The 18478-nt window shown below is 47.0% G+C and overlaps 1 protein-coding gene across 1 annotated transcript in view; it reads right to left on the bottom strand.

Moving 5' to 3' along the window:
• The window catches only part of LOC111160492 (signal induced proliferation associated 1 like 2), a 213605-nt gene that overhangs the window by 74662 nt on the left and 120465 nt on the right, over positions 1-18478 (bottom strand). The window contains exons 5-8 of the mRNA XM_022523640.1: positions 12993-13126; positions 11125-11313; positions 4655-4829; positions 106-209 (exon numbers count right to left, since the gene is read on the bottom strand). Of these exons, the coding sequence (XP_022379348.1) occupies positions 106-209; positions 4655-4829; positions 11125-11313; positions 12993-13126 (602 nt within the window). The remainder of the gene's footprint in view (positions 1-105; positions 210-4654; positions 4830-11124; positions 11314-12992; positions 13127-18478) is intronic.

The following is an 18478-nucleotide window of genomic DNA, read 5'->3' as shown; positions in this document are numbered from 1 at the left end:
ACTGAAGAACAAAAAAGAAAATTCCAACGATGCTTTGCCAATTCTAAGTTCATGAAGCCCACTGGCGGGCTGAGCTCTGATCTGGAGGGTCAAGGGAGGACTCACCTGCTGTCTGTTGTTGGGCATGTAGGGCAGCATGGTGGACACGTGGAACATGACTTCATAGTCTTTATATGTGGTGTAGAGGGAGTGAGTTCCTGTAGAATCAGCTGGAAACAGAGGTGGAGGACAGAAACAAGTCAGGCAACTGCAAAAGTTAGCAACGTGATACTCGCAAGGTTGTTCTTCCGAAGGCAATTCATTAGCCAACAACAGACCACCCAACTATCGGCCACCAGTGTGTCTTGGTGGCCACTCTGCTCTCTCGCTGTGCAGCCTTCCAGCCACTTTCCAAACCACATCTGTGGCCTGAATGCTCAGGTGTCTCCTCATCTGCTCTCTCTCCCTGTGCCTCCAATGCCCATCCCTCAACATGCTCCCTTTTGCCATACTGACTTTGAGGACCTGCCATGGATGGGATGGAGCACGGGTGAGCAGAGGAGGCCAGAAGCCGGAGGTACAGCTGGGGGCAGGTGTGGGTGCCCTTATTTGAAGGATATGAGCTAACCAGCAGCTCTCCTTGCCCCGCTCTTGTGTGTGTGTTTACAATTAACTCCGAAGAGGTTCTTGGGCACCCGATCTTCCAGAACTCAACAACATGGAACAGGAGTGACTTAATATGGAAATGAGAACCAAAAATGTTCAAGACTTCTTTCCCTGAACGATGTAATTAATTTTCTTCTCTTTGCAGCAGGCAATGCAATGGTGCAGATGATTAAGAATGAAGGTGATCTCTGACTGTACATTATGTGCTGACACATGTGTAAAAACGATGACATCTGAACCCCTCTCAATCACACAGCTATTCACCTTCGGAAAAGCAGAATGATTCTTTGCAAATTCAGAATCCATCTGTATTATCGACAGATTACCCGAGACTAAGAGTTTCAGGCACCTGAACCAACACGATGATTATAAAACACTTAAATGATAATCTTAGGGTGGAGTTTTGAACCACTTTGCATATGGATACATAAAGGCAAAAAGATGCATAGAAAGTAGGATGTGAGCAGAATTCAGGACTGCCTTTCTCTGGCTTTGACCAACATGTAAGTTTATTTGTCTACTTTTTAACAAGAAACAATGTTATTCAAGGTCATTTAAAGCCAAATTCATTCCATTGTGTTCGTTGGGGAAACTCTAAGTAATAATCTTGGGTTGACTTTTTTTTTTTTTTTTTTAAGATTTCATCTATTTGACACAGAGAGAGATCACAAGTAGGCAGAGAGGCAGGCAGAGAGAGAGGGGGAAGCAGGCTCCCTGCTGAGCAGAGAGCCCGATGCATGGTTCGATCCCAGGACCCTGAGATCATGACCTGAGCTGAAGGCAGAGGCTTAACCCACTGAGCCACCTAGGTGCCCTACTTTTTTTTTTTTTTTTTTTTTTAAAGTAAGTTCTATGCCCAGCATGGAGCCCAATGTGGGGCTTGAACTCACGACCCTGAGATCAAGATCTGAGCTGAGCTCAAGAGTTAGATGCTTCACTGACTGAGCCACCCAGGTGCCCCTCATTTTAAAATCTAAATATTTTAATTTTACTTTAAAAACATTACAACATTCAGCCTTCGTGGGCCTTTATTATCTTCCTTCTGAATCCTACAGTTTTTCTTTTGAATATTCATTCTAAATCAGAAACGGTCCTGAAAATTTTCTAGAAAAAAAAATACAACATCCAGTTTTGCAGATTCTGAAAAGGTATTCAGAGCAGACAATTTAATAAAAAAAGGGAAGTACTTAAAATGTTTACATGCAGATATTAACAAATCAACCTGTAGATGGTAAGAGAGGATATTCATCCAATAAGCTGTTTATTAACCAGTCCCCAAACAAAGCAATTATCTCTTTTAACTATATATTAAGTATATATTTCTTATTTTTTGAAGGGCTTCTTAGAAAGTAATGGTCTATTTCAAGTGTCATGGTTGAAGACAGAAAATGGGGCTTTGGAAGGGAATAATGATCATCTTCCTTCACAAAGAACTGACTTGTTAATAACAACATGAAGGTCAGGGGCTGAAATGACCCAGCACATTCAACAGTTCTTGTCCCAACGCCCTGCTATTTGGCTGGTTAGAATTCAGTGAGAGAAATCCTTACAGATAGCTAATAGTGTAGTCAACAGGTTTCAGCTTCAGGAAATTGTAGTGAAAGAACAAAGATGCATTTTGGGGAGAAACACTTCTTTTTTTCCTAAAAATTTATTTGAGAAAGAGACAGAGAGAGAGAGAGCACAAAGGGAGAGTGACAGGGAGAAGCAGACTCTCTGCTGAGCAGAGCTCGATGATGCGGGGCTCGATCCCATGACCCTGAAATCATGACCTGAGCCGAAGGCAGACGCTTAACCGACTGAGCCACCCAGGCGCTGTTGCAGGGAGAAAACACTTAAAAAAATACGATCATAATTTGTCTATCCCAAACAGTACTACAAGATGGGTTTCTGAAATTAAATATTTGAAAGTTTTCATCTCAAATGTCAGTATGTATGGTAATGGAGAAGGTGAACTGACAGACTTGCTCAAGGGTCTGCTGCAAATATCCCTATGGGCAAAGAGACGCAGGCCATCATGGAAGTCCCCAGTTGTCACCTCTGCACGCAGACCCAAGAGGGGCTGTGTGTGGCCTGGGGTCTATAAGTCCTCTCTGGTGAGCCATCCAGTGGTCTTAGTGGTTCCTGTCCCCTCTGTTCTGGCTTCATTTCACTCTGTACTTAAAACAGAAAGAACCCATTTTCAAGCCAGAAGGGACATCCCAGACATTGTACATTTTCCCTGGGGCTCAGATTCGACCAAGGTCCAGTGGGAGGACAGAGTAAAGACTACCATACCACTCTCCTGAATTTAAGAGAGACGATTGTGTGTGTGTGTGTGTGTGTGTGTGTGTGTTCTAGCAAAGACATAATTTTATTTGAGCATTTCATGAAACAGAATTCTCAGAACCTTCCTATCTATGACAGTGACGTCTCAGACATCTCACAGAACACCTTGCCTTGCTCATAAAAATAACTCAGGTTTGTTGATGAGAATCAAGGTGTCGAAATCTCGTTCTCAGGTATCATTTCCTTGAGCGAAGGGGCTTAGTATGGCATTTGTAATGGATCAGAAACATGTATCTCCTGGGTCATAAAAATTCAAAGCTGACGGCAATGCTCCCACGTAGGACAGTATTTATATTATCTGTGTTGCAGTGATACGGAACGTACAGATCGGAAGTTCTTACGTTTCCTCAATCTACCCCACTGAAGACAGATGACAGGCAGGCATAATAATGACTCCATGCCAGCAGTGGTGCTCGGGAAGGCTGTCCCCACGGGCAGCATGCCCACACCCCCAAGGGAGTTTGCAAAGAAAAAAGAAGAAACATCAGAAAAGGTCTCATATGTGGATACCTAGAGTGGGTGTCACAAGTTATTCCCTAGTCTTTACAGATCCGGGGCAAGTGGAATATACACCCAATATAAGAGTCAAGATTCCAACCCTGGCGTGTGTGTAGGACATGCAGGGGCCCACCTATGAGGCAACACTGTCTCTAGATCTGATGAGCTGTGTTGGAAATGTAACCTTCACAAAGAGATAAAAAAAAAACCCAAATCTGATTGACAGGCACAGAAAGACCGGGCCCCACCCTGATGTAGGCAAGTGTGGATGAGGGTCCCAAGTTGAAGGATGCCAGGGACATGGAGCCACGGGACCTCAGATGGCCTCACAGGATGCTCCTATGGGGAAGAAGTTCACACTTCACACCCCCGCTGGGAGTGGGCCACCTGCCTTCCCACTTCCTCCAACTGTAGGATCTATTCTCTCCCCTTTGATTAGAAGAGGGCACAGATGACTGCTTGATAATAAAGAGTATTTCCCAAAATACACAAAGTTACTCTGCCCGGAATGTTTCGGATACTGATAGCTAAGAGATCTGACAGCATAAAGACAAAGATAAAATATTTAGACATAACGAGGACCAGAAGGAATAGGCTTCTTCAAATAAAGATATGATGGAAATCCGCACATCACGGGGGCGGGGGGCGCTGAGCCTGTGTTTTAAATCCAGACTTTAGAGCAAGCGTGTGCCCCACTCAAGGAGGCCTGAGTAAGGTCACGGGCAAACAGCAAGCCACTGTCTCCACTCCCCAGTTAACACCGTGAAACCAGAAATGAACAGGACGAGGCGGAGACCATGGTGTGAGCGAAGGTGCTAATGTTCTGTCTTTTAGAAACGAATGTGGTCTTGTCCTTAGTACATCAGAACACGGGTGTGAGAGCAGAGGTGAGGCCAAGAGGAAGAAGGGGATATTAAAAGATTCTTCACAAAACACTGGGGAATCTCTCTGCTGGTGTTAGAGAAAAGGAACTGCCCTTTTGAGCTTCTGCGAAACACATACCTCTTGAGAAATGTGCTGCCTTTGCTCACCTGAGGAAATTTCAACTCTATCCCGAGTGAGCCTGGTGAGGCTGCTGCTGGGGTCAAGAACGGGGTGGGGGGGGGCTCACTCGCTCAGATTTATGTGGCGTGCCTACCTTTGGAGAATTAAACTTGTGTGCATGCACAAATAGGAAGCTTACTTTTATTGTCCAGCTGAGCTCGGTATTTGGTAAATCCTTTCAGCCGGACGCGCTGGCCCAGGAGATCAAGGAATTCTTCAAAAGCTAGTCCCGCCGTCTCGTTGTTATACATCTCCTCCTCTGTGCTCTGGCCTGCTTTGCAATAAAGGATCCCGATCTTGTGCTGAAAGCTCAGCTGAAATGGGGGAGAAACAGAATTACTTGGCAAAGAGTATCAGACAAGCTAGCTTCCAGTAAAATTAAAACAGTGCGCGCGCCCGGACAACTCCCATGAGCAAATGAGCAAAAGAGGAATGACTGTAATTGTGCAAAGTGCCGCAGACGTCTAACAGACCCAGAAACCCCCGTATACGGTGGGGCACGGCAGAAACCGTAAGAAACAGAACGGTAGCCATGCCGCATAGGATCCATCGGGTTTCCAGGACGGACAGACAGCCTTGGCTCTCCACTTAAAAATACAACTGTGGACGTTCATAATCTTACACCTTCTGCGAAGTACAGACAGTCCTCTTCCAGGTCAGAAGGAAAAACAAAGCCATAAACTTTTGAGTTTTTCCCTCTCTGGTTCCTGATGCTTTTGTTGTTGTTGTTCTTCGACATTCACGAAAATATGAAAGACGGTGATGAACAAACAAATCGAACGAAGGTCTGGTAGGGGAGGAACCCCCGGGAGAACAGGGATCTATGTACAACACAGAACGATGTTTCGTGTCCGTGAAAGTAACTCTGGCTATAAAATTACAGTCGTTTCTGTATTTCTGACGGTCCTGCAAAGAAGCCGTCTGCTAAATACACAACAGACCGTAAAGAATTTTAAGAGCCGCTGAAGAGTTCCTGCCGTAATTCTAACTCACAATCAATCTCTTATCGCACTAGAAGCCATGGGGCTGCTTTCTCCCAAGGCCGGGGAGACACTGGATCCAGCTGTACAGCTTTCCTCCTGTTTCCAAAGAGAAACTACTTCTCCCTCCTGAAATCCGGGCACTAAATCTCACTACCAGCAATCTGAGCCTCCCCAAACTGACAGATTATCAGACATCACCGATTTCCTAAAGGCATCAATCCATAACACTGTTCACTTTCATTATCAAGCCATAAAATCGAGCCTTTAATCAGAATTCATAGCTGACTACCAGTAAAATAAGGCAGAACGCTATTCATGTCCCTTGAGTGGCAGAGCGGTAGGAGCTGTCTTATCTGTATTACCTAATGACAACATATGATCCAAGAAAGGGAGGAAGCCACCTGCCCGGGCCATCCAGGCCCACTGTAGGAAGCATCTTGGTAAACGCTAGGATACATTTATAGTCGGACAGTAAGCCAGCCACCCCTGCATTCTGAATGTCATCAACCTGACCGAGTGTTATTGGGGGTTAGGGGGAGGATATGGGGAAGCATCATCTGTTCGCAACCTGACTGAACGAGCTCTTATGGCGACGGACCCCACAGCATGGCGGACAGCGCACGGCCTGGGCTCCTGTCAGACCCTACGACCTTCAGCTGCACGGTGAATACAATGATTCGCGCCCCAAGTGTGGAGACAGCTGTGTTGCGAACTACCCGATAGCTAGTATGATGAATTCTATTGAACTAGTTCTTTGGGAGGGTTAAGAAGAGAAACTCTTCCATTCTTCCAGAGACTGAGGGAAAAAATGTTTCTGATGAACTCGACTCTCCAAATAAATGAGAAACCCAATTTACTGCAATGAGACCATCATCTAGAAAAAATATGGAGTGTAATAAAAGTGCCCAGTATTACTTCATTATAAACACTCATTGTTCCGGAGTGACTCAGAAGACATTTCAGGATGTTAAAGCCACTCGGGAAACAGAGGACTAGCAATTATGCCCACAGATGTGGGTGGTCTCAGTGACTGTTGGGATCCATACTGATCCTCTAACGAGGCCTTCCCATCCCAGATATCAGGTTAGCTCAGTGACTCCTCGGCCGTTAGAAGAGGATTTCAACTGTCTCCTGCTATTCAGCCCGAGCCGAAATGAGGGCCCTCCAGAGAGGCAGCGGACTGGTTGGCGGTAGCGCACGTAAGCTCAGCATCCCACGGGCCCGCATGCCCAGGCAGCCTGACCCCCACCACCTTGCCTGCACCCACAGATTGCCATGCTGTCATCCACATCTTTGGAGCTCCATCCAGTCCGCCTGTCCTCTCCTCCTCCACCTGCTGCTCACGCCAGGACTCCTGTCAGCGCCCCACGCGTCAATGCCATCTGGCCACCGAGTCTGCACTAATGCCCCCTGGCCGCTCCTGCAGCCTGCCCTGGTCTGCCCTGGCATCTCCAGCGGGAGAACCCTTTCTCTTCCCACATCCACGCCTATGGGAAGAGGCCAGGAGCAAAGCTGTATGGGGCTGCATGGTTTGGGCCACTATGGCTTCCTGCCCATTAAGCAGAGCACTCACCAGATGGGCACAATTTCTGTCTGTGACTCCTGAGTTTTCTGGACTTGATATTCCTAGTGGACTCCTATTCAGGCAAAGGCCAAACACCCAGAGAACTGGGCTCCCCCAGGCCTACTTCGCTGGCTGTGGTGCTGTCCACTCCACATCTTTCTTCCCAGCCATCGGACAAAGCAGCCAGAGTCTAGACCCTGAGTGCGGACAGGATCTGTGTTCCCTCCAAAAAGCCCCCAGGCCCATGAAAATGAGGGGATGTGGCTCCAACAGATTTCAAAGCCCCCAAGTGTTCATGACAGCCATCAGAGCGCTGCTGCAGTGACAATGTCCTGTGGCAGGTGCACAGCATGTCGTGAGCATCACACACGTTTACTGGGAGGAGGCCACAAAACGGAACGATCTCTAGGGTCTCAGAACTAGCAACTGGGGTTTGCTTGCTACAATGGCTGCCATTCCGCTAAAACTAACAGAATGAAACACGGGGAAGAGAATTCTCTGGCTTGATTCTCTTACAAACCTCATGAAAACAACTAGAACCTAATATCAACCATCACTCCTCCTGCACTGTATCACAAAGCTAGCAACACACCCCGCAGTTAACTGGGGCACAAAACAAAGGGGAGACCCCAGCTCCCAAGTACTAAAACTCCCAATTCTCTCAGAATAGGGTTTGTCTCCAAGCCCTCCAGAACTCGGGCTGCCCCCTGATCTCTTACCCTTCCCCCTGACCTTGGTTTAACTGCTCTGAACCACAGCCAGTCCCACAGTCCTGGGGACGCTGGCCGGGTTCTTGGGCATCAGTAGTCAGAAACCAGAAATACCCACTTGTTGGAATTGCAAACTGCAAGAGTGCGGAGAGCTGGACATACAGACAGGCCGCACAGACAGAAAACCCAGCACACCAGGTCTCTGGCTTCCTGGGATAGGATGACAACTGACTGATCCATTCCCAAGGGCAGAAGTCTTGTGCTTATCAAGAAGGATTTAAATTTAAGTGAGGGTGACAAAAATAACAAAGCCTCAGAAATGCCTTGCAAATAAACTGGAGTGTGCAGAGAGGCCCTTCCTTCTAGGGCTTTCTCTGGTCTCGGTCTGTTCCTGGCAAGCACACAGTCTTATTTATTTAGATCATCTCTTCAGACCTGCGTAACTTCGCCCAAAGCAAGCCTGGTATGCAAGCAGACGTATTTACCCAGGGTGAGGGGGGACAAGAAGAAAGCCGGCCTGAGAACAAATGAATCATTCTGCCAAAGACACCATGATAGTCTCAGAGCGAGTGGCCACAATTTATCTGATTTTTTAAAATGTCAACCTAAATAATGGTATAAAGTCATCTATGATATAAATTAGGAGAGTGTTTTAAAACAGGAAAAAGGGGATTTTTGAGAGGTTGAGAGATGAATTTTTGTAGATGAAGTAACAAAAGTTTCAGAGTCTCACTTAATAATTACTTCCCTTGTCATTCTCCATGGAGGGGAGTCTTTCTGCTCAAAACTTAAAGGATGGGACGCGTGGACTTAGAGAATGAACTTCAAGAATGGGACGCGTGATCTGAGTATCTAATGAAGCCCTTGCTATGAACCTACGTCCCGGACAGCAGATGTACTCAGTGACCGGGTCGGACCCGGGCAGCTACAGACCCCAAGGAAGCAGCACATGAAAATATATCCTTGCAGCATTTTTTTTCTAAGATTAAAACCCACTAAGAACAGGACCCGAAAACTGGCCCAGCCCTTTCCTGTGCAGATTTGCTAGTAAAAAGCTGAATCAAAAGAGCACTATCTGGAACACAGTCTTAAACACTCTTAAAGCTTAGTGGCAACTTTTAAGGATCCTTTAAAAATGAGCATGTTTAAAAAAGAAAAAAAAAGCCATCCAATCTCTCTTCAGAATGAAGATAAATGGTATCTCTTCCTCATGTAATATGGGAGTCAGACACCATCAGGAGGTATGGGGAAGTGACAAGGCCACAGGGCACACCACCAGGAAAGCAGACCAGAGTCGAACAAACACACCTGCCAAAGAAAAACCACACGAAATTCAACTAGAGCTAAATGATGCGCTGGTTCGCTTAAAAGAAGAACCCGATTTTCCAACCATTAACTTTGACATCAAACCGTAAAAAAAGGTGTTCATTTAAAAGCATTTAAACTCTTCATTAAAAAAAAAAAAAATTGCCTGGCATAACTTCTGGGCCTATTCTGCTCACTGGACATCCCAAATCCTTGCTTTGTTTCGGGAGGAGACAGTCAGTGGTTGCTGCTGGGATGTCTCTGGGGCCCTGAGGGTGTTGGGGTGCAGGCCTGTGGACCAGGGACCATTTGTGGGATTTTCCACAGCAGCCTGAGGGGACCAGCTACCTTAGCCACCATGCTGAACAGCAAGTCCAGCCATAGATTTTAAAGGGGAACGATATATTCTAGCAACATAAAGGGACACAGAACTACCACATTCTCCCGTGACTAGAAATATAAAAATAAGCACGACCATAACATATGAAAATAAGTGTGGTTCTTTTCATCAAGACTGTTTGCTTCTAGAGTAACTGGACCAACACCGACATGTCCTTCCTGCCCTCCCTGATAGCAGGTTTCTCCTCACCCACTTCACGGACGTCTCGCACATTTACCTTACCAGTCCATGGTCCAGACGTCCTGGGTATCAAATAGTCTTACAGGTCAACTGCTCTAAGGGAGAGCTCTGGTTTGGTTAGTATGCCAGCCTTCCTTCTTGAGACAGACAGATCGCAGGACTAGTCACTCTGAGTGTTAGGGTGCCCTCTTCCTTTGGCTAATCATGCAGTGTTAATGTTTTAGACAAATTAATATTTCATCACTTTGAGAACTCTGCCATCTGAGTATCAAAAACCATCAATCTACCACATTGGTGTTACTAGGTCAACCAAGAAATACCTCCTATTCTCCCTAAAACAGGCAAAGGAATTTTCCTTAGAAAATTCTGGAAAGATACATGAATATTGTCTTTTTGGGTTTTTTAAAAGCAGGCATTTAACAGCAAGTTTGCTCATTTGAAGTAAGTTGCATACACTGGGGTGCCTACCTCTTAGGTTCCAGCTACAAGTTATCTCATATCTGACACTTAAAAGACCTCTTTCACCGTCTGGGCCACTGTCCCTATCCTGTCCAACATTACTTCTCTCCCAGATGATGTCAACAGTCCATAACTGAACTCTAGGCTATCACCAGCCTTTATCCTCACTAGCCTGTCTCATTCCCTTCCAACAGGATAATCTTTCTAGAATACAGCTCTGATTGTGTCTTGTCCTACCAAAAAGCTTCAATGGCTTCTACTTGCCCCCTGAATCATATGCAAACTCAGCCTAGCTTTTAACATCTTATATTATAGGCTATAGCTTCAACATACTTTTTCTTCCCCCCCAACTACAACTTCCCTAGATGTGCTTTGTTTTATAAACAAACTCATCATAGTTCCCAAAGCAACCAACTGCTCCCATCCCCCTCCTGGAATTCGATCCAAGTCCCAGGTACAAGGCTACCTTCTTCAGGAGCCGTGCCATCAGACGTTATTTCTTCTTTTCCCAAAGGACTCACTGCACTTAAACCTCCTCAAGATCCACTACCACACTCTGCCCTGCAGAGGTCTTTGTGCTCTTGGTCTTACTGTTCCTCTGGGGCGGGGGACGACTTCTTAGCCTCATTCTCCCCAAAGCACGCTGTCCATTTCCCACCTGTTAAAATCAGTGTCTCATATACAGTGAGGCAAGGACAAATGTTAGTTCAGGAAAGGACCAATGTGAGTTTTTTAAACCCTGGAAAAAAATACCACTGATCTCTAATAATCATGAATCAGATGGGCTCTTTCACCAAAACCTTGGTAAAAACAACACAGGTCACAACTCGGCAGGAGCGGTACTGCATTAGATAGCCATCATGTTTCCTAGGAGCAGTCAGAGGAAAAAAAAAAAAAGTGCATTAAAAATAAACGATCCCCAAAGAAAGATGGATGGGAAAAGTCCGAAACGTTTTGAAACACAGACACATACTCGGACCCAAACGGAGACGCCCGCATTGTACACACCCCTTGTTCATCCAGCTTGAGCAGCTGCTCCGAGACCTTGGGTGAATTCGAAGCCTGTCTCAGGCACTGGATGCTCAGCTCCGGGATGACGTACTCCAGAACCTCTTTGAGAGGTAGTCCCCGCGCGGTCCCATGCCTGGCGGTAGAAGGTATGGCGTCTTCTAGAATTGCTCCTCGCAGGGTTGTTAGCTGTGGGGGGTGAGGGGGGAAAAACAGAAGATTCCAGAACATCACAGAAGAGTTCTTGTTTACTCCTGATTACTTCCTAAAAGATAGAGTTTTTAGTGGTCTTCCAAGAGGGGGAAAGGTCAGTCTCTTTTCTGAGTGGGCAAAAGTGACTGCAGCTCTCCATGGGTAGAAGCAAAATCAACACTCTGAGAGCCTTTAAACAACAAAAGGACCCCGGGGCTCAGGGATAAGCTGGGAGGGGTTGAGATAGTCAGGGAGTGTGCTTGGAGAAAGAGGGAGGCTGGTTGGGGTGTGATGGTCCCAGAGCCAACCAAAGCATGACGCTGAGGAGAGGCTGGAGATCCGCGGGCTGGCCCCTCCCTGCATCTTCCTCCCACCGCTCCCTTCTCTTTTCCTGTTGCCCTGTGTTCTATACCAACTTCTATCCTTTCCTTTCTCTTCTCCTACTTCACTTTCCACTGCTGATAGGTCCTGCAGCTGGATGGGGATATCCAGTAACACCCATGGGGATTCAGGCCTCAGAAGATCATTTACTACCGAATTTTGCCTCGTGAGTGTGATACCTCCTCAAACGTGTGATGAAGGCACACGAGGGCCATTCTGACACTCGCTCCGGAGAGGAAACCGCAGCACTGCAAATCGGGGGACCCAGCTCTGACCCCCCACTCCGACTCTGGGAAGAGAACTGTTAACGGACAAGAGAGTGGGGGTAAGGGCTGTGGCAACGACGTGTGCCCTGTGCACCACGTTCGAGAACACCACCGCCCCGCAGAGTCCTGTGCAATGAGGAGAACATTCTCTCAGCAGCCACACTGGCTGACACGGGAGCCACAGGCTCTGTGTGGTTACTGGGCACTTGACACGTGACCAGCAGGCCTGAGGAACTGTATTTTGAATTTCATTTAATTACTTCAAATAGTCACATGTGGCTAGCGGCACTAAATTGGACAGCCCAGGCCTGTAACTTACAGGCGTTGCTACAAGTCAGGGGCTCTCTCTCCCACGTATCCAGCATAGAGCCCCATCACGGGAGCACCTGGCCAGCCACGTTGCGGGACACAGGCTCACGCACACACAAGGGACGAGCGAAGAGCTCCCTTTCCTCTCGCTGATCTGGAAGGAGCCAACCAACATATGCAAGCCGGGATGCTTGCCAAATACACCCCGCCCGTCATTTCAACAGGTCGAGAATAAAACCCGAAACGCGGGCCTTCTTTGTAATTGGCGTCTCTACCTATATTGTTCCGTTTGTACAACACTCCCAGTTTTTACTCCAACCAAGGCAAGAGAGGCACTAAGCTGGGACCTCGAAATAATACGGCGTGAACAGACAGCCGGCCACGCTCCCCTCCACCGTGGACCAGCTGATTTCCTGCTTTAGATCTCAAAGCTGTTGGTCAGCTCTGGCGTGAATGGGCCAGTTCATACGTGTCCTCTCTGAGCCCCCAAACCTTCCGGTCTTACCACTGTATCCTTTCTGTCATGTAAGGGGGAAGTAAAATCATTGCCCCTTAATATCTGTGACAGGGTTTCAAATTTTTATTGAGAATAAAATACTGTAGGTTCTTTCAATGATCTTAAATGCTGTAGTCATTTATATTATACCTTCTCTGAAAAATCTAGTGCGGTAACATCAGAAGCTTCAGCCCAGGAGAGCAAGGACACAAGGCAGCCATTACCTCACTTGTCCTGAAGGCCACCCGGTAGTTGAACTGGGACCCCTCTTTCTCCTTGGCGTCTTCCACCTTCTCCCTCCGGACGCTGACAGCCACCGGGCCGAGGTTTTCATCTATGCCAAAGTAGTTCTGGTGCTCTGTAACAGGAGACAGTGGTGGCATCAAAAGAAAGGAACAAAGGACCGGATGGGTGTCTTTTGGCGTCTGTGTCCCATCTCTGAAAAAAATACCACGTGGGTCTGGGTACACAATTCCCCAACTGTGTTTGGTCAAAGTGTTTTGTTTCCAAATCGGATGTACTTACACATCTCATCTTCTGTTACTCTCATTCTGCTCATGAGCCGTAAGAGCTCTTCCACCCCTGCCCCCCACCCCCGTCCCTACCTGCCCCTGCCGCCCCACCCCCCGACACTAAAGAGCATCCCAGGAAAGAGTGTGCTGCCATTCCCAAAAACTGTCAAGAGAAAAACCTAGTTCCTTGAAGACCGTTACCAAATGGCTCCCCTCCAGCTAGGAAGGTCACCTTCTCTGACCGAATGTGGGCACTCGGACTAGCCAGGTAAAGCTCACTCCGTCATCACGACGTCACTAATGTACCTAGCCATCTAACACAAAATTTTACAAGAGAGAGAAAAGGTCATTATTTGCTGAGGTCAAACTGTATCTACTGATTCTATAACTTGGTTTATTCTGTTCTCAGCTAATAATGAATTTCATATTAAATCATGGCCCTTCAGGGCTCCAACCCATGCAGTCTCACTGCAGAAACAGGTTTTGGGGGCCCTCTTGTCCATCTAGCACAGGAATCCCCAAGCACACGGCTCTGAGGGACGGTCAGGAGTCTCATTACACATTCAACAACATGTGTCAGGCACCGTTTTGCAGCGGGGTCACAATCCAGGACAAATTTCCGTTCATGAAGCTAATATGCGACCCTGAACTCTGCCAACGACAGGAAGCTCACTGCTTCGGGAGCAATCACTTCTGGACTGTGGGACCAAAAGCTCCTCCGTCTGCTGAAAGAAGTCAAAACGCTCTCTTCCAACCAAACTTTTTAAGTGTCGTCTTCTGAAAGGACCCAAACTTAACACTCAGATGTGCCGTGAACGCACATGAAATAGGGGGGTCAATGACCCCAATGCTTATTCACGCAGCTTACCTATTTTTAGCAGCCCCTTCGTATCAACGAGCCACGTGGAGCAGGTGGGAAATACAACCTCCCAAGGGGCATTCGTTTATTTCTTAATGAACTGCTACCAGGTCAGGTCCCGAAGGTATATACTCATAAAAATGACCTTTTTTCACCCTCTATGCAGAACCAGACTCATTCCCTTTGACTGTCACCTTAAAAGGTCTGTGTCCATCTTTCCCAACTCTTCATTTTTAGTTAAAAAGAAATAAAATGAATCAGATATTTATAAGTTTGAAGAAAACTGCAGGCATTCTGAAGTACTTTGGTTATGCTAATATTTTCCACCATATTAATTCTGGCCACATTATTCTGGAAGGAATAAGAAATGTTATTTATAAAGAAGAAATCAGGGTGAAAACAGGATCTGCCATCAGCCAGGACAAACATTACCCAAAGCCAATGGTAACTATTCACTAGATCTCAAAAAGCCGTTTACTCCTTTTCTTCATTACTTTCCAATCATTTACTGCTTTACCTCTTGTGACCAAACGAGATTAATACTGTCATTACTTCTCTTTACAGTTGAGGCTACAAGTAGCAGGTGCACTATTTTAGGGGCTGATGGGTGAGTGACTGACTTACTATAGTCCTGAGCTTACAGGGTAGGAAACAAGCCTTGGTTTTGGATGGGTAACTCGTCCCCTGGGTAAATTACATGCTAATTAACAGCTAGGTTAACTGTTACAGACAAGAACGACTCCAGTGAAACCAAGCACACATTGTAAAAAATGTAGCGGGTTGAGGAGAGCTGGTCCAGAAACAGTTATTTGGATTTTAATCAAAGTTTTAAAATATTCAATGAAAACAGAGACTGAAAGTTAGTTGTCTACTTCAGACTACTAGGCAGATTATCATTTTATTAAAGTTAGTGTTAGTGACTATTAGACCCACGGCATTATACTAGATCCTGTGGAAAATACATCTTAAAACTTAAATCAGTTTAGAATTTCCTTAGTCACAGTCTGTCCTGACAAGAACTTTCCTCTTTATCTCTTTCTCCTAAGGCAGATGCGTTAAGAAAAACATTCAGCAAGTGCACAAAAGCACAACCGGTCTTCCTCAGGCCAAAGCTTCCTCCTCAGACCCCATTTCGACAAGTTACCTGCAATAATGCTAAATCGATTCTCTGGTAGGCGTCTGACGAATCCTACTGACATGAATGCAACGAGCCTCAAATTATTTTAGGGAGGAAAACAGTGACCAAGTCAACAAAACGCTTTCTTGTGGTGAAACCAAGAGTCCAGATTCAGGGCATCGAATCGCTAACTTGAACACGTGATGACTAAAAGTCCTACAGTGTGTGCTCTCCCCGCATCAGCACATGCTGCAGGCACAGCAGACCGGAGGCAGCTGGGGCTGGTCACAGGGGAACACACGGGAATTTTCCGGGCTGAGGGAGCTACCCCGCATCTTGACGGTGCTAGTGGTTACACACCGTTTTCATCTGTCAGAACTCTAGAACTCCACACTTAAAAAGGGGGGAATTTCACTGTAGGTGAAGTGTACCTTCATTTTTAAAACCTGGAGAAGAAAAGGTCAACGAGAGGTAGACCCAGTGGGCCTGGCAAGTAGACGGGTCTCTGGCAAGACAGGAGTCATGAGCGCTGCCCCCAGCCCCGTGGACCATCCCTCCACCCCCGCTGCCCCTCAGTGAGAAGAATACTTGCCCCTCGACTGCTGGTTCTCTCACCCATTTCCTCAGCCGACCTCCACCCCACACTCTGGCTCTAGCTTGGCAGGCCTGTCTGCCACGCGGGGCACTGTTGGCTTCCGGGAGTGTCTTTTCCCAGTGAGCCGCCTCAGGGCTCTCCTTTGGGGTCTGCTTTGGGGCTGCCCCTCTGGCCTCCCCTCATAACCTGGATGTGTCCCAAGGCTCCGCCATCAGCCCATGGCTGTCCGTTCTGAGTCTTGTCTTCCAATCTGTCTGAACATTTATCTGTCTGTCCTTCCATCCACCCATCTTCTCCTGGAAGTTCCTCAGGGACATCACCCCAAACTCTCTACAGACTCCTCTCCCAAAACTCCCCTAACTCACACATTGGCTCCCACGGCCTGGCACGTCCCTTGCTCTTCTGAGCTTGACGTTCTAATGCATCCTAAAGCAACAAGCGTTGCTTCCACTGACACTATCCGCCTCACCCCCAGATGAGGTGGAGCCCTTCAACTTTTATATCCTCAGGGCCTGATTCGATAGGACCTAATAAATTATAAGGGCTTAACAAATTGTACTTGAATTAAGGAACTCAAGAAGGCTCCCCGGGTACTGCCCAAAAGGAATGGTTTTCCTGAATCTCAACCGAAAGCACCAAAATAAAAACAAGGAGGCAGCTCCTTGCACGCTGGTGAGTGGAGAAGGCAGTGTGCAATGTCCTGGGACCAGATGTAGCAGGTACTGCCCCCATGAGAGGGGTGATATGGTTTCTTGAAATATTTACAAAACTGAGCACTGAAACACCTATTAGAACAGTCCTAGTGCTGCTGTAACAAACTGCCGCAAGTTTGGGGATTCGGAACAACACTCATTTACAGTCTCACAGCTCTGGAGGTCAGAAGTCCATAGTCTGTGCCAATGGGCCACAATCAAGATGGCGTCTGGACTGCATTTCCTCAGGAAGCCCTAGTGAGCAATCCGTTCCCTTGCCTCTTCCAGCTTCTAGGGCTGTATTCCTTGACTTCCTTGGCTCATGGGGCCCCTTCTCCTCTCTTCAGACCCAGACCTAGATCCTGCTTCAGTGCCCACAAGGCATTCCCTGGCAGAACTCCCCCGTCTACATCCTACATGGACACTTGGGATGGCATTCAGGTTGCACCCAGAGAACCCAGCATGGTCTGCTCATCCCAAGATCCTCCATTTTATCACATCTGGAAGGCTGCATTTGCCTGATAAGGTAATATACACAGCTTCCAGGGATTGGAGCCTGGATATCTCTGGGGGCCCACACTCAGCCCACCACACACACTGCATGCATCTGAATTCATTCATTCGAATGTCCAGCATGGGCTAGGTCTAAGCCATGTGCCGGACACTGATACATAAGAGGGATACCACGTCAAGCAGGACACAGTTGCCTGCCTCACAAACTTTCAGTCCTGTGCGGCTAACGCTATCGGAAACAGACAAGAGTTGTGCATTCCAAGTTCTGTGGCAGGACTAAACACGAAGTACCATAGAAACCCCACTATTATCCACTCCAGAACCAACAATCCCAAAGAAAAGCACCACGTACGCAGTCAAGCAAATGGCACAAAGCCCGTCTACCCTATTTTAATAATGTTCATAGGACATAGTTCTTCAAAACCGTTATCCTTCTCGCTCTGTGGCACCTTTCCTCACTCTTAATTCTGTTCCCACAAAACATCTCCTCGAATTCTTTTACATAGAGTACTCTAACCCACAACCACAATGTGTCCCCTCCACTTACTAAGGGCTGTACTCGGTTTTGGTGATGTTTTGTAGTTCTCTGTCATTTATTCATGGCTTTCTTTGAATTTAGTCCAAGGTCCTTGATATTTTAGGATAACAGAAATAGTATTTTTCAAAAATATTCTATTTCTATTTGTATGTTTCTAGCATACGGATAATTCGGATCGGAGATTGGATTATTTTCCTTTTAGTTTGACCAGGTTTTGTGTGTGTGTGTGTGTGTGTGTGTGTGTGTGTGTTTTCCTCCCTACATATTCTGAAGCTCTGATTTTGGTGCTCAGAGTTGACCCTTTTATCATTATGAAATGCCTCTCTTCATCTACAGGGACCGATCTTGCTTTACCATCCATTTCGTATTACACTAATCAGGCGGCGGCTGTTGTGTCGGGGAGCTCCAGCTATCAGGAGAGAGGTCTCTGGCTCTTGAACCTGTCCACGGCTCCGGGAAATGGTCTCCCATTCTCCTGCCGGGAGGCATTGAGCCCAGAGACGGGCGTGGGGTGGACTTCTCACTGGGTTGACTTTCACTTAATCCCTACTCTCCAGTGAAGTGCCCCAGTCCTGCCCTTAGCCGTGCAGACGTTCAATTTCTCCAGAATGAATCTTCAGTTTCCCCCCTGGGTAGGGGTGAGTAGTAAATGGACTATAAGGGAGAGAACAGAAAACCCAGCTTTTTAAATATATTGAACTGGTCCCCCGCACTCGCCCCTACTCCCAGCTCTTCTTCCGAGGTACCTGGTTCTGCGGGGTGTGAAATGGCTTCCTGATGGCCTGTCCCTGCCAACACACACACACACACACACACGTGCGTGCACACGCACACATACCCAGGGCTGGAGAGGTGCCATTTTCCCATCTGCAAAACTGGTCTGG

The sequence above is a fragment of the Enhydra lutris genome, unplaced genomic scaffold (genome assembly GCF_002288905.1).
Source record: "Enhydra lutris kenyoni isolate GAN:26980312 unplaced genomic scaffold, ASM228890v2 scaffoldscaffold76, whole genome shotgun sequence".
Classification (NCBI taxonomy): Eukaryota; Metazoa; Chordata; class Mammalia; order Carnivora; family Mustelidae; genus Enhydra; species Enhydra lutris.
Note: the sequence above shows the minus strand (reverse complement) of the source record. Positions and strands in the feature narration are given on the sequence as shown.